The sequence below is a fragment of the Erinaceus europaeus genome, chromosome 13 (genome assembly GCF_950295315.1).
Source record: "Erinaceus europaeus chromosome 13, mEriEur2.1, whole genome shotgun sequence".
Taxonomy (NCBI): domain Eukaryota; kingdom Metazoa; phylum Chordata; class Mammalia; order Eulipotyphla; family Erinaceidae; genus Erinaceus; species Erinaceus europaeus.
Genome location: NC_080174.1, coordinates 63,028,605 through 63,043,274, shown reverse-complemented (window position 1 = coordinate 63,043,274; position 14,670 = coordinate 63,028,605). Strand labels below are relative to the sequence as shown.

Below are 14,670 nucleotides of genomic sequence, written 5' to 3'. Positions count from 1 at the left end.
GGTCCTCTTGTCATCCTTCTTGGATCTGTATTCTCCCCACCCACCCACCCACCTAGAGTCTTCTTTTACTTTGGTGCAATACGCCAATTCCAGTTCAGGTTCTACTTGTGTTTTCTTTTCTGATCTTGTTTTTCAACTTCTGCCTGAGAGTGAGAGAATCCCATATTCATCCTTCTGTTTCTGACTTATTTCACTCAACATGATTTTTTTCAAGGTTCATCTAAGATCGGCTGAAAACGGTGAAGTCACCATTTTTTACAGCTGAGTAGTAGTCCATTGTGTATATATACCACAACTTGCTCAGCCACTCATCTGTTGTTGGACACCTGGGTTGCTTCCAGGTTTTGGCTATTACAAATTGTGCTGCCAAGAACATATGTGTACACAGATCTTTTTGGATGGGTGTGTTGAGTTCCATAGGATATATCCCCAGGAGAGGAATTGCAGGGTCATAGGGTAGGTCCATTTCTAGCCTTGTGAGAGTTCTCCAGACTGTTCTCCACAGAGGTTGGACCAATTTATATTCCCACCAACAGAGCAGGAGGGTTCCTTTGACCCCACACCCTCTCCAGCATTTGCTGCTGTTACCTTTTCTGATGTATGACATTCTCACAGGAGTGAAGTGATATCACAGTGTTATCTTTATTTGCATTTCTCTGACAATCAGAGACATGGAGCATTTTTTCATGTGTTTCTCAGCCTTTTGGATCTCTTCTGTGGTGAATATTCTGTCCATGTCCTGCCCCCATTTTTGGATGGGGTTACTTGTTTTCTTGTTGTTGAGTTTGGCAAGTTCTTTATATATTCTGGTTATTAGCCTCTTGTCTGATGTATGGCATGTAAAGATAGTCTCCCATTCTGTGAGGGGTCTCTTGGTTTGGGTAGTAGTTTCTTTAGCTGTGCAGAAGCTTTTTAGTTTGATGTACACCCATAGGTTTATGCTTGTCTTAGTCATCTTTGTAATTGGATTTGTTTCATTGAAGATGTCTTTAAAATTTATGCGGAAAAGAGTTCTGCCAATATTTTCTTCTAAGTATCTGATAGTTTGTGGTTTAACATCCAAGTCCTTGATCCACTGGAATTTACTTTTGTATTTGGTGAAATATAGTTTCATTCTTCTACATGTTTCAACCTATTTTTTCCAACATCATTGGTTGAAGAGTCTCTGCTTTCCCCATTTAATAGTCTGGGCCCCTTTGTCAAAGATTAGATGTCCATAGGTGTGGGGGCTTACTTCTGGACTGTCAGTTCTATCCCACTTGTCAGTGTGTCTATTCATGTTCCAGTACCAAGCAGTTTTCATGACAATGGCACTATAGTACAATTTGAGATCTGGAAGTGTAATGCCTCCGGTTCTGTTCTTTCTTCTCAAGATTGTTTTTTGGCAATTCTAGGTCTTTTCTGGTTCCAGATAAACATTTGTAGCATTTGTTTGATTCTCCTAAAAAATGTGCTTGGGATCTTGATGGGGATAGCATTACATTTGTCTATGGCTCTGGGTAGTATATTCATTTTGATGATGTTAATCCTTCCAACCCATGAACATGGAATATCTTTCCACTTCTTTGTATCTCTTTCAATTTCCTTGGTAGTGGCTCATAATTTTCAGTATGCAATTCTTTCACTTCTTTGGTTAGGTTTATTCCTAGATATTTTATTGTTTTTGTTGCTATAATTAAAGGAATTGATTTCTGGATTTCAATTTCTTCTAACTTAGTGTTTGCATAGAGGAATGCCACTGACTTTTGAATGTTAATTTTATAGCCTGACACCTTCCTGTATTTCCCGATGATTTCCAAAAGCTTCTTGCTGGATTCCTTAGGTTTTTCTATGTATATTATCATGTCATCTGCAAATAGGGAGAGTTTGACTTCTTCTCTTCCAATCTGTATCCCTTTAATTCCTTGCTCCTGCCTGATTGCTATGGCAAGAACTTCCAACACTATGTTGAATAGTAATGGTGATAGTGGGCAGCCCTGTCTAGTACCTGATCTGAGTGGAAATGCTTCCAGTTTTTCACCATTGAGTATGATGTTGGGTGTAGGTTTGCTATATATAGACCCCACTATCTTGAGGAATTTTTCATCTATTCCCATTTTTTTGTAGTGTTTTGATCATAAAGGGATGTTGGATTTTGTCAAAGGCTTTCTCTGCATCTATTGATATGACCATGTGGTTTTTGGTCTTGCTTTTGTTGATGTGGTGGATCACATTGATTGATTTACGTATATTAAACCAACCTTGCATGCCTGGGATAAACCCCACTTGGTCATGATGAACAATCTTTTCAATAGACTGCTCTATCCAGTTGGCTAGAATTTTGTTCAATATTTTAGCATCTGTGTTCATCAGAGATACTTGTCTGTAGTTTTCTTTTTTGGTTGTGTCCCTGTCTGTTTTGTTATCTAAGTGATGCTTGCTTCATAGAAGCTGGAAGGAAGTATTCCAGTGTCTTCAGTCTTCTGGAAGACTTTTAAAAGTAGAGGTATTAGTTCTTCTTTGAAGGTTTTGTAGGATTCATTTGTAAAACCATCTGGTCCAGGACTTTTATTTTTGGGAAGATTTTTGATAACTGTTTCAATTTCATTAGCTGTGATGGGCCTGTTCATGTTATCCACTTCCTCTTTACTTAGTTTTGGAAGTTGGTAGGTATCTAGGAAATCGTCCATTTCTTCAGGTTCTCTAGCTTGGTGGCATATAGTTGTTCATAGAAGTCTTGCATGATGTGCTGAATTTCTGCAGTGTCTGTTGTGATGTCTCCTCTTTCATTTACTATCCGATTTATTTGGGTCTTTTCCCTTTTTTGTTTTGTGAGTCTGGCTAAAGGTTTGTTGATTTTGTTCACTCTTTCGAAGAACCAACATTTATTTTTTGTTGATCTTTTGTATGGTTTTCTTATTTTCAATGTTATTGATTTTTGCCCTAACTTTAGTGATCTCTGTCCTTCTGGTTGCTTTACGTTTCCTTTGTTGTTCTTCTTCTAGGTCTTTAAGATGTGCAATCAGGCTGTATATTTGTGCTTTTTTTTTCTTTCCTAATGTGTCCTTGTATGGCTATGATCTTCCCTCTCAGTACTGCCTTAACTGTGTCCCAAATACTTTGATAGCTTGTGTCTTCATTTTCATTGAACTCTCAAACCATTTTGATTTCTGCCTTTATTTCCTCTTTGACCTAATAGTTGTTAAGGAGTGTACTGTTGAGCTTCCACATTTTGGGACTATTACTAATCTTTTGCTGATTGTTAAGTGTTAGTTTAATTCCACTGTAGTCTGAGAAGATGCTTGGGATGATATCAATGCTCTTGAATTGGCTGATGCTGTCTTTGTGGCCTAACATATGGTCTATCCTAGAGAATGACCCATGTGGATTTGAGTAGAATGTGTATTCCAGTTTCTTGGGATGAATGATTCTGAATATGTCCAGTAGTTCTAGTTTATCTATCTCCTCATTTAGCTCCCTTATGTCTTTATTGATTTTCTGCCTGGATGATCTGTCAAGTTGAGAGAGTGGGGTGTTGAAGTCCCCTACTATGACTGTTACTGTTAATATATTGCTGTAGCTCTTTCAGTAGACATTTGATGTATTTAGATGGCTTCTCATTGGGTGCATAGATGTTAGTAATTGTTAAGACCTCTTGATTAACTGATCCTCTGAGCATTAAGTAGTGTCCATTCCTGTCTTTTTTAATCTTATCTATTTTCAAGTCTATTGTGTCAGATATGAGAATAGCTGTTCCTGCCCTTTTTTGTGGGCCATTGGCTTGTATGATAGTTTTCCATCCTTTCACTTTAAGTCTATGTTTGTCTTGTTGAGTTCGGTGGGTTTCCTGTAGACAGCATAATGTTGGGTTGTGTTTTCTGATCCATCTTCCTACTCTGTTTCTTTTAATAGGTGAATTCAGGCCATTGGCATTTATTGATATCAAAGATTGAAGATATTTTAACGCCATTCTTGTAGAGTTTTAGAGTCTTGTGATATATGGCCTATTTTTAGTGGTCTCACTGTTTATAGGAGACCTTTCAGAACTTCTTTCAGGGCAGGCTTGGTGACAGTTAATTCCTTCAACTGTTGCTTGTCTGAGAAGGTTTTGATGCCTCCATCTAGTCTGAATGACAGTCTAGCAGGATATAGTATTCTTGGTTGAAAGCCTTTCTCATTGAGCACTCGATAGATATCTTGCCATTCTCTTCTGGCCTGTAGTTTTTGTGTGGAGAAGTCTGCTGCTGATTTCAGGGATTTTCCTCTGTAGGTGACTTTTTTTTCTTGTTTTTCTCTTGCAGCCTTCAGGATCCTTTCTTTATCCTTATTCCTTTCCATCCTAAATATGATGTGTCTTGTGTCTTTATGTCTGGGTTAATTCTATTTGTGACCCTCTGGGCTTCTTGAATCTTTACGTCTTTGATGTTGTCTAGACTAGAGAAGTTTTAAGCTATTATGGCCTGAAGATTTCTTTCTTCCTTTGGTAAGCCAATAATGCGTATACTGTTTCTTTTGAAGTCATCCCATAGGTCTCTGTTGTTGTTTGCAGTATCTCTTAATCTCTTTTTGAGATCTCTTACTTCTTTTATAGTTGTCTCTAATTCGTCCTTTATCTTGCTATATCTGTGTTCAGCCTCATTGATTCTATTCTCTCTGCCCTCTACTGTTTTCTGGAGTTCATCTATTTTGTTTCCCTGTTCTGATACTGTTTTAGCTTGTTCAGCTAGTTGTGTTCGTAGCTCAGTGATTTCAGCTTTCAGTTCTCTAATAACCTTGAGATAGTGTTTTCTTCCAGAGTCTCGTTTTTGCTTCTGTATTTCTGATGACAATTCTTTCAAATCTTTACTCACTCCTATGATTATTTCCTTAGCTAGTGTTTGGATGTTGACCTCATTATTTGGGGTTCATGGCTTTTAGCTGGAGTTTTAGCCTGGTTCATTTCTCCAATATTTCTTCTTATTGGTTTAACCATTTTATATATTATGTTATGAGTTCCCTCTCTCAGTACTTTTCAAATTACTGATGACTATTTCCTGGATTGACTTGTGTCTAAGTAAGTTAATTAAAGTGTTCACTGTTTTGGAAGTTAAACTTGTTTTGATAGTATTTTTATCCCTGGTTTGGAGCTCAGTGATTTAAAAGCCTCTTTTGTTCTTTTTCTTCCCTGTAGGCTTTGGGAGCCTGAGGACTTTTAAACTATAAGTAGGCATTTTAGCTTAGTTACTGACTCCTGACCAAATAAATAAAATCAGGGTGTGGCAGAGATAATCCAGTGGTTATGCAAAGAGACTTTCACAGCCCCACTGCTATGCCAGGGAGGTATAGGTCTTCTCCAGAAGTCCCCAGACCTGCTACTATTATTTTAGGAGGGGGTTATTTGTCTTATTTTTACATAAACTTGCGTGCTTAAAATTTTATGTTTTTCTTTTTAAAGTTTTGTTTGTTTTGCTTTTTTTGTTTGTTTGTTTATGGAAGGGAGAGAGAACCAGAAATCACTTCTGCTGCATGCAATACTGGAGATTGAACTTGAGACCTCATGCTTGAGCGTTCAACACTTTATCTACTGTACCACCTCCTGGGGCTGCAATTAATAATTTTTTCTGAACAAACAGAAAAAATTGATTGATTATTTTATGAGAGACCAGAGCACTGTTCTGTCATATGTATTCTGGGATCTCACATGTGCAAGTTCCACACTCTACCCACTGAGCCACCTACCTGGCTAATAAATATGTTCTTTGAATAAAGCATGACATTTGTGTGATACTTCTGCTTTAAAAAAAAAAAACACAAGACCATGCGTCAGGTGGTAGAGCAAAGGGACACAAAGCGCAAGGATCAGTGTAAGGATCCTGGTTCGAGCCCCTGGCTTCCCACCTGCGGGGGATTTGTTTTACAAGTTGTGAAACAGGTCTGCAGGTGTCTATCTTTCTGTTCCCCGCTCTGTCTTCCCCAACTCTCTCCATTTCTCTCTGTCCTATCCAACAACGACGACATCAATAACAATAATGACTACAACAATAAAACAACAAGGGCAATAAAAAGGAATAAATGAATAAATATTTTTAAAAAACACACAAAACCATGGTGGTTCATATATTATTGACCTTTCAGTGAGATGATCTATGTCTCTTCATATTTCCTGATACCAGAAGAGGTAATTGTATAAAGGGACTCAAAGTAGCCAAGCAGCATACTGCTTACAGGGTATCTGGTTCCTGGATATATCTCATATCTGGAGTTACATGTTAACCACAAATAGTGCTCATGTCACTTTAACCTGGGGCCAGTACTCAGTGCAGTTACAGAAAAATCTCAAAGCTGAATCAACACAGAAAACATGATTAACACCATAGAGGTTGTTATGGCTTCAGCTCTTGATCCAACTTAGCATAAAAGATAATTCTTTAGATATTCATTAATATTTCTTTGTCCATAGGTGGAAGAAGCTGGGCAGGTGTTCCTATTGATGAAAAAGGATTATCGAATCTCCCGAAATGTTCGCCTGGCTTGGTTCCTCAATCACCTACATCAAATTGTTCAGGCCACACCTCAGGAGATGCTGGTGAGGCTCTGAATACACAGGATGTGAGGGCTTAGCCTAGAAGGAGAAGGTTTTATTTTATGGTGCTACAGTAATAGGAAGGGAGACTAAGTCTGAGGGACCTAATTCCAGAAGGGTCAGGTTACTGGCCCACAAGATGATGACCCTATGGGTTTTTTTTTTTTTAACCTTTATTTATTGGATAGAGACAACCAGAAATTGAGAGGAAGAGGGACATATGGAAAGTGACAGAGAGACACCTGCAACCCAGCTTCATCTCTTGTAAAGCTTTGTCCCTGCTGGTGAGGACAAAGGGTTCAACCCTGGATCCTTGTAGACTGTAATGTGAATTCTTAACCAGGTGCACCACCACCTGGCCCTGGGGGATTTTTTTTTCTTCTCTTTTAGATAGATGGAGTGAGACAGAGGAAAAGAAAGAGGGAAAGAAACCACAGCACTGAAGCATCTTTATTGCAGTGTGGGGGTGGGGTTGTAACCTATGTCATGCACATGGCAAAGCAGCACAGTTTCCAAATGAGCTATTTTGTTGGCCTGGGGAAAATTGGGTTTAGTCATTTTCGCAGCTAGTCTGAGGAAGAGTGTATAATTGAACTACAAGTAGGGGATCCAATAGTGTTGTCATTTTGTATGTGAAAGTCAGGGCCTAGGGTGGGAAGACAGCACAATTGTTATGTAAAAGGATTTCATGTCTGAGGCTCTGAGGTCCCAGGTTCAATCCCCAGCACCACCATAAGTCAGAGCTAAGCAGTGCTCTGGTCTCTATATGAATTTCTGTATCTCTCATTAAAATAAAATAAATTAAATTAAAAAGAAGTGAAGGCCTGGGAAGTAAGAGGTGAGCCGTCTCTGACCCTTTCCTTTACCCTCCACTCTTAATTGTCAGCTTCAGTCTGAGCAAGAGCTGGAAGTCCTCAGTATCCTGCCCCCTGGATGGCAGCCAGATGAACCAGTGGTCCCAAGGCCATTCCTCCTTGTACCTTCTACCCGGGTAACCTTCTTGGCTTGGCAGTATCGATTTGTCATTGAGCTGGACCTTAGTCCATCTACAGGCATTGTGGTAAGGGGCTGGGGAACAGTGGGCAGAAAGGAAGGGTGAAGAGGTGGGATGGTAAGAAAGAGGGAGGGGTTTAGGGTGGGGTGGGGTTGGGAGGATAGTGAAAAATGACCCCAGCCTGCCATTGCAGAAAGGAAACAGAACAGACCTGCAAAAGAATGGTGGGTATTTAAAGACAGATCCCATTCCATCTGTGGCAGGGAACTATGTGTGCCCTGTATTTGATGTGATCAACCTTAAGGTGACTGACTGTCCATTGACCCATGAAAGCTTTTCTGTTCTCTTTCAGGGCTGCCTTTGGTTACCCTTGAGAGACTTTTTTTTTTTTTTTTTTTTTTTTTTAATCAGAGCACTACTCAGTTCTAGCTTATGATGGTGTGGGGGACCGAATCTGGCATCTCAGAGCCTCAGGCATTAGAATCTGTTTGCATAACCATTATGCTATCTCCCCCAAGAGAGATCTTTTTCTACATTGCCCTTAGGATGATTCCACAGGGGAGATTTTGTTTGATGAAGTTTTCCATGCCCTCTCCCGCTGCCTAGGCGGGCTGCTTCGGCCCTTCCGAGTGCCTGGATCGTACATCAACTTCCAGCCTGAGATCTACGTAACTATCCAGGCCTACTCCTCAATCATTGGCCTACAGTCCCACCAGGTATTACATCCTTCCTCCAACTTTGTATCTTCAGTATCTTCAGATCTAATTTCCAGTAGTCCATACACCTATCTCCACTGTTCATGCTTAAAGTCCCCAACTCTTCTAACTCCTTGGACATATTCCCATGAGTCCATCACCTCTTGAATCAATTTTCTCATCTTAGCCATTCCATAACCTTTTAAGTTATACTGCTGATTGGTCAGATGCTTTAAAAAAAAAATTAGATACAGAGGTAGAGACAGAAAGTGTGTGTGTGTGTGTGTGTGTGTGTGTGTGTGTGTGTGTGTGTGTGTGTAAGTGACCACAACAAAGCTTCCTTTAGTGCACTGGGTGGGGGGAGGGGAGAGCAGGCTTAAGCCTGGGTCACCTACATGGCAAACCAGTGTGCCGGACTAGCGTCACGGGAGAGAGACCAGGAACTCGTGGCAGAGCAGGAACGCAATGCAATGCCTTTATTGATTAGAGACAACGCCTTTATATATATCTTTATTTTTTTTAATTATTTATTTATTTTTATTTAAGAAAGGATTAATTAACAAAACCATAGGGTAGGAGGGGTACAACTCCACACAATTCCCACCACCTAATCTCCATATCCCACCCCCTCCCCTATATATATCTTTAACTGGAAGTGGCAAGTGGGAAAAGGAAATGGCTAGGAGAGGGGGGTGGAGAAAAGAGCATGAAGGTAGAAAGCTTCCATAGCAGCTGTTTCGAAGGTTCTAACCAGTGAGATTAACCAATACCCTGCAGGTAGGGCGGGTCTCAGGCAAAACAGTGATTATGTAAATAGGCCACAGCATCAGTGATGGAGCCAAGCAGGGACCTGCCTGACACCAGTGTACTTTCCAGGTGAGCTATTTCACCGGTAGGGAAGATATCACTTTCTTCCTGTAAATCTTTGGTTCTGGCCACTGGATATCTGCTTTCTCTGTCTTTCTCCTCCACCTTCCTCTGGTTCCTTGATAAAGATTACTGGTATCCTGGCTTCTGGCACTAGTCTCAAGGGATGGTCCTTTGAAATAGCTTTATAATTTTAAAATACAGCAAAAACAATTTCTTTCAAGGACAGAGTTCAGTTATTTTCTCTAAGGGCCCTATGAACTCTTGGGTATAATGTTAACCATGCTGATACTAACAAGGCTTATTCAGTTCCCAAGTAAGCTATCACAAGACATTGTTGTTTTTGTTTGTTTCTTTGTTTGTTTTTGGGAAATGGCCAAATCTGTTACAGAATATATGTTGGCTTAGATAACCTTTAGCTCAGTTTGCCCTCATCTGTTCTTCTTATTGTTATTATTATCTTTATTTATCTAATAGAGACAGCCAGAAGTTGAGAGGGCAGAGGGAGATAAAGAAAAAGGGAGAAAAAGAGACACCTGCAGCACTGCTTTGCCATTTGCAAAGCTTTCCTCCTGCAGATAGGGGGGTTCTTGGGCATTGTAACATATGCGCTTAACCAGGTGCACCACCACCTGGCTCTGCCTTCATCTGTCCTTTTTTTTTTTTTTTTTTTTTTTTTTTGCCTCCAGGGCTATTGCTGGGGCTCGGTGCCTGCACTATGAATCCACTACTCCTGGAGGCCATTTTCCCATTTTTGTTGGCCTTGTTGTGCCTTTTTTGTTGTTGTTGGATAAGACAGAGAGAAATGGAGAGAGGAGGGGAAGACAGAGAGGAGGAGAGAAAGCTAGACACCTGCAGACCTGCTTCACCACTTGTAAAGCAACCCCCCTGCAAGTGTGGAGCTGGGGGCTCAAAGTGGGATCCTTACGCCAGTCCTTGAGCTTCGCACTGTGTGTGCTTAACCTGATGCACTACTGCCTGACCCCCTGCCTTCATCTGTTCTTAATCACCTTAAATGCATTGGCAGGGGCTTTGCTGAAAACCCAAATAGCTGCATTGCTACCTTAGCTATTAAACTGGCTTTAAGAAATAGATGCAAGAGGGGCCAAGTGCTGGTGCACCTGGTGAAGCGCACACATTATAGTGCACAAGTACCCACCTTTAAGCCCCTGGCCCCCACCTGCAGGGGGAAAGCTTCACAAGTGGTGATGCAGAGCTGCAGGTGTCTCTCTCTCTCTCTACCTTCCTCTCCAATCTCAATTTCTCTCTATCTTTATCCAATAATAAATAAAATAAATATAAAAAAAGAAAAAAGAATAGATGTAAGAAACAGCACCAGAGGCTCTGAAATAGACACCAATGCAGTTGGCATATGCCTAGATTCCAGTCCTCTTCCCTGCTTTGAAGTGCTGTTCTAAGTGCAGCACTGTTAGCTGTAGCAATTCCTCTTTAGACAGAGATCAGGCTTTGCAGATGTTGATAGTCTAAACAAAGAAAACACTGTTAAGCAACCACTCAACACTAGTCCCACTTGGCAAGCTCTGAAGTCTGATCTATGCCAGGCCTGGGTTAGGTCCTGAAGATAGATGAATCAGATGCTCCTGATGAGAGGAGTTGAAAGTTTAGTAGGGGACATAGATATTGCAGGAGGTAACTCAGTTGAATGTAATAAAGGCATAGGGAGTGGTGGATTATTCAGGCACCAAGCCCCAGTGATAACTCTCTTGGCAGACAAACAACTCCAGAGCTAAGGAGACAGTTCTCCAGGGTCCCAGGTTCACTTCCCAGCACAGCCTTAAGCCAGAGTTGAGCAGTGCTCTGGTGAAAACCAACACTGAAAGTGAGGGGGAGGGGGAGCTATCTGCAGAGTATAAGCTTTCATTGGGAGGAGCTTTCATTGGGAAGGAGCTTTCATTGGGAGGATGAGAACATTTTGAGCTAAAAAGAGAAAAGGTGCAGATGGCCTCTGTTTATGGTGGTTAGAAGTCAACAACAACAAAAAGTCAGAATGAAAAAAGAAAAATTGCGAGGCTGAGTTTGGGCAAGACCCAAGATGGAAGGAGCTAGAAGCTCTGATGGTGCCCCCTTGTGGGGATCCAGGGAAGCCTAATGTACCAGGTTTAAGTGATTAACGGGGGTGGGGTTGAGCTATGATATTGCAAACCTGGGCTATGGACTAAAGGAATAGATGTTTTTTTTGTTTGTTTGTTTTTGTTTTTTTTGCCTCCAGGGGTATTGCTGAGGCTTAATGCCTGCACCATCAATCCACTGCTTCTGGAGGCCATTGTTGCTGTTGCTGTTGTAGCCTTGTTGTGGTTATTATTGTTATTGTTGATGTCGTTCGTTGCTGGGTAGGACAGAGAGAAATGGAGAGAGGAGGGGAAGACAGAGAGGGGGAGAGAAAGATAGACACCTGCAGACTTGCTTCACTGCCTGTGGGGAGCGGGGGGCTCGAACTGGGATCCTTATGCTGGTCCTTGCACTTTGCGCCACATGCGCTTAATCTGCTGCGCCACTGCCCAACTCCCGGAGTAGATGTTCTAATGAGGGTATTCTGGTTCTAGCTGAGTGAAAGTCAGGCTCGCCTAAGGGGAACTGTGTAGAGTATTAAATACAGGTAGTGTCTCCAAGTTTCTCACCCACCTACCCTCCTTCGTGTGTCTGTCCTTTCCTTTTGTTTCTCAGGTGCTAGTACAGGGCTGCCTTTTAGACCCTTCCCAGCGGGAAGAGTTCCTGCGGCAGGTATATGAGCAGCTGTGCCTGTTTGAGGATAAGGTGGCCACCATGTTGCAGCAGCAGTATTACCCAGTGAATCAGGTAAGTGGGAACAGCTAGAGGCCACTCATAAAGACCAGCCATTAAGCCTCAGAGGGGGAGAAAGGAGGTGCAATCTGAATGCGTAGGGAAGAGGACAAAAAGAAAGACTGAAAGTCACAAATAGGAGTGAACACACCAGGCTCCCTTTTGAAGGAAGATTCATCCATACTCCCCAAGACACAAATTCCTGCTGTGAGGAAACGTGAATGCCATTTGCTTAGATCTTCTCCTTCGTGCATATGAGAAGGTGATCATGGGTACCTTTGGTCAAGTTTGTATTTATTTTTAGTAAATATTTTTCTTCTTTTTCTTTTTCTTCTCATTTTTCTCCTTTTTCCTCTTCTTCTTCCATAGGAACAGAGAGAAATGGAGAGGGAAGACAGAGAGAGACAGATACCTGCAGCACTACTTACTGCTTATGAAGCCCATCCCCACCTCACCCCCACACGTGGGGACTAGGGGTTTTAGACCCTGGTCCTTGCACATGGTGATCTGTGCACTCTATAGAGTGTGCCACTGCCTAGCCCCTTGTTTGTTATTTCTTTTTAAGATTTGTTTTCACTTATTTGTTACCAGAGAGAGAGAGAGAGAGATTTAAACAAGACAGAGAGAGACAAGCCAGAGCACCATTATCGTACGTGTGGGTGCCAGGGATTGAACTGGTAACTCAAGGGTAAAAACCTGGTAATCTACCAGTTGAACTATTTATCCAACTGCTAATTTATATTTTGTACAACCAAGAGTAAAGCTTCTTGGGCTTGCTGGAATGCATTCTACTTCCTGAGAATCTCTGCACAGTATCCAGGGAAGTGGTAGATATATTTACATGTAAATACCTGAAGACTTAAGGTGATTGATATAGTAAACATTTCATAGTGGTAATATGAAAAATATGGGAAAAGGATCTGATTGGCAAAGGGTGGGGAAGCCTTGTACCAGTGCACTCTGATGCTTCACCTGGTGCTAAACTCCATATCCATCTGAGGGCTGGGAGTAGAGCATGTGCTGCTTGCTGGAGGGAGGGCAGTCAGGACATGGCTGAGTAGTTAGAGAATTGAGGCCCTCATAGAATTATAACTTTCTGACCTGCATAATTCAGAGTTATTAATTTTGGCTTTACTGTGGATGGGGCAACATTTTCATGTAACCCATTCTATCTTCTCTATATTTTGGGCCAGGCAGAAGAGCAGTCTCCAGACTCAGGGGAGCCACCAAGCCGGAAGGTGGGTGTCTCCATGGTGACAGCCGATCTTGGACTGGTCAGTATGATTCGTCAAGGCATCTTGGCGCTGCAGCTGCTGCCCTCAAATTCTAGTGCAGGTCAGTAGAAGGAATGTTGCTGGGATTGTGGAAATAAGATGGGGGGGGGGGAGTTTGATGTGTATTATCAGTGAAGACAAATGTCCTTAGGGATAAGTACAGCCCAGGGAAGAGGATCTGTTTCCTATTTGAAAAAGGTAGATGTATATTAATATATGTTACCTCTAGCTCTAACAGATATCACAGACCTTAGTGTGAAGGAGTTCAAGGACAACTTTTAGGAGGAGACTGGGTTCCAGCACTAAGAAGAAGAAATCTAGGGAAGGAAAGAAGGAAAGGAGTTTGAGTACTATAAAACACATTGGTTGGCTGACTCTGACACTCAGTGCCCATCAGTTAGATGCCTCCCTGTGACTTTGATCCAGCCAGTGGTTCCATGTCTGAGTCTGATGTTTCTTGCTCCAGGAATCATTGTGATCACAGATGGGGTGACCAGTGTCCCGGATGTTGCTGTCTGTGAAACATTGCTGAACCAGCTGCGAAGTGGCACTGTCGCTTGTTCCTTTGTGCAGGTGAGCATTTTCTGGGAAGGGAGAGGGGAAAGTGTGGCATCTCACACAGTTGTTTGGCTGGTTACTCTCTTGAAGGGTCTGACTTCCTAGTTAAAGGCATTTGCATAGTTAAATGTGTTTATAGGGAGCAAGTGTCATGTCTTGTACAAGGTGGATGAAAGATCTTTTTCTTTGGTCCTTAGACTATGAGAGACAACATGTTGTAAAAGGACACATACTTGGAAATCTGACAGTTCAGTTCCACCTCTTCCGTTAAGTCAGTTGTCACAGTTTGGTTGCAAGAGTCAGTCAAGTCTGAGCAAAGGAGGAAAAAGGAGGGTATACTCAGGGAACTACAGCCAATTTGGATTGATGACTACAGAGTAGGAGGCAAGGGCTGTGGGAAACAATCCTGGAGGGTAGGCATAAGCCAGGGCGTAGAAAGGTGAGCCTACTACATTGAGGAGTTCAAGCATAATTCTGGGTGATGCAGATATACACTAGTTGAGTTTATGTTTTATAAAGTCACTCTTAGGGCTAGGGAGATAGCATAACATAGTGATTATACAAAAGACTTTAATACCTGCATCTCTGAGGTCCCAGGTTCAGTCCCTGGACCCACCATAAGCCAGAATTGAGCAGTGCTCTGGTAAAAATAAATAATATAATAAAATTAATAAAGTCACTCTTGCCACTAGCTAAGGGCAAAAATGGAATTAGGCAGGCTGTTGATTGCAGTGGTCAGGTGAGAGAAGATCAGAGCTTAAATGAGCATAATTAAGGGTACAAGAGAGGGGGCTGGGTGATGCCATACTCAGTAGAATGCACACATTACCACATGTTCCCATGTATGAGAGGCGAAAAAGCTTCACAAGTAGTGGAGCAGTGCTGCAGGTAGTTCTCTTTGTCTCTTCACCCTTCCTCTATTTCTCTTAGAAAATAAGG

At 41.8% G+C, this 14,670-nt stretch overlaps 1 protein-coding gene across 2 annotated transcripts in view; it reads left to right on the top strand.

Annotated features, from left to right (window-relative positions):
* The window catches only part of SZT2 (SZT2 subunit of KICSTOR complex), a 115,266-nt gene that overhangs the window by 41,247 nt on the left and 59,349 nt on the right, over positions 1-14,670 (top strand). The window contains exons 2-7 of one of the 2 annotated variants that reach the window (XM_060206058.1): positions 6,419-6,544; positions 7,428-7,601; positions 8,081-8,251; positions 11,783-11,914; positions 13,093-13,234; positions 13,640-13,746. In XM_060206058.1, the coding sequence (XP_060062041.1) occupies positions 6,419-6,544; positions 7,428-7,601; positions 8,081-8,251; positions 11,783-11,914; positions 13,093-13,234; positions 13,640-13,746 (852 nt within the window). Of the gene's footprint in view, positions 1-6,418; positions 6,545-7,427; positions 7,602-8,080; positions 8,252-11,782; positions 11,915-13,092; positions 13,235-13,639; positions 13,747-14,670 lie in introns of those variants that run through there. The other variant, XM_060206059.1, reaches the window with a different exon arrangement.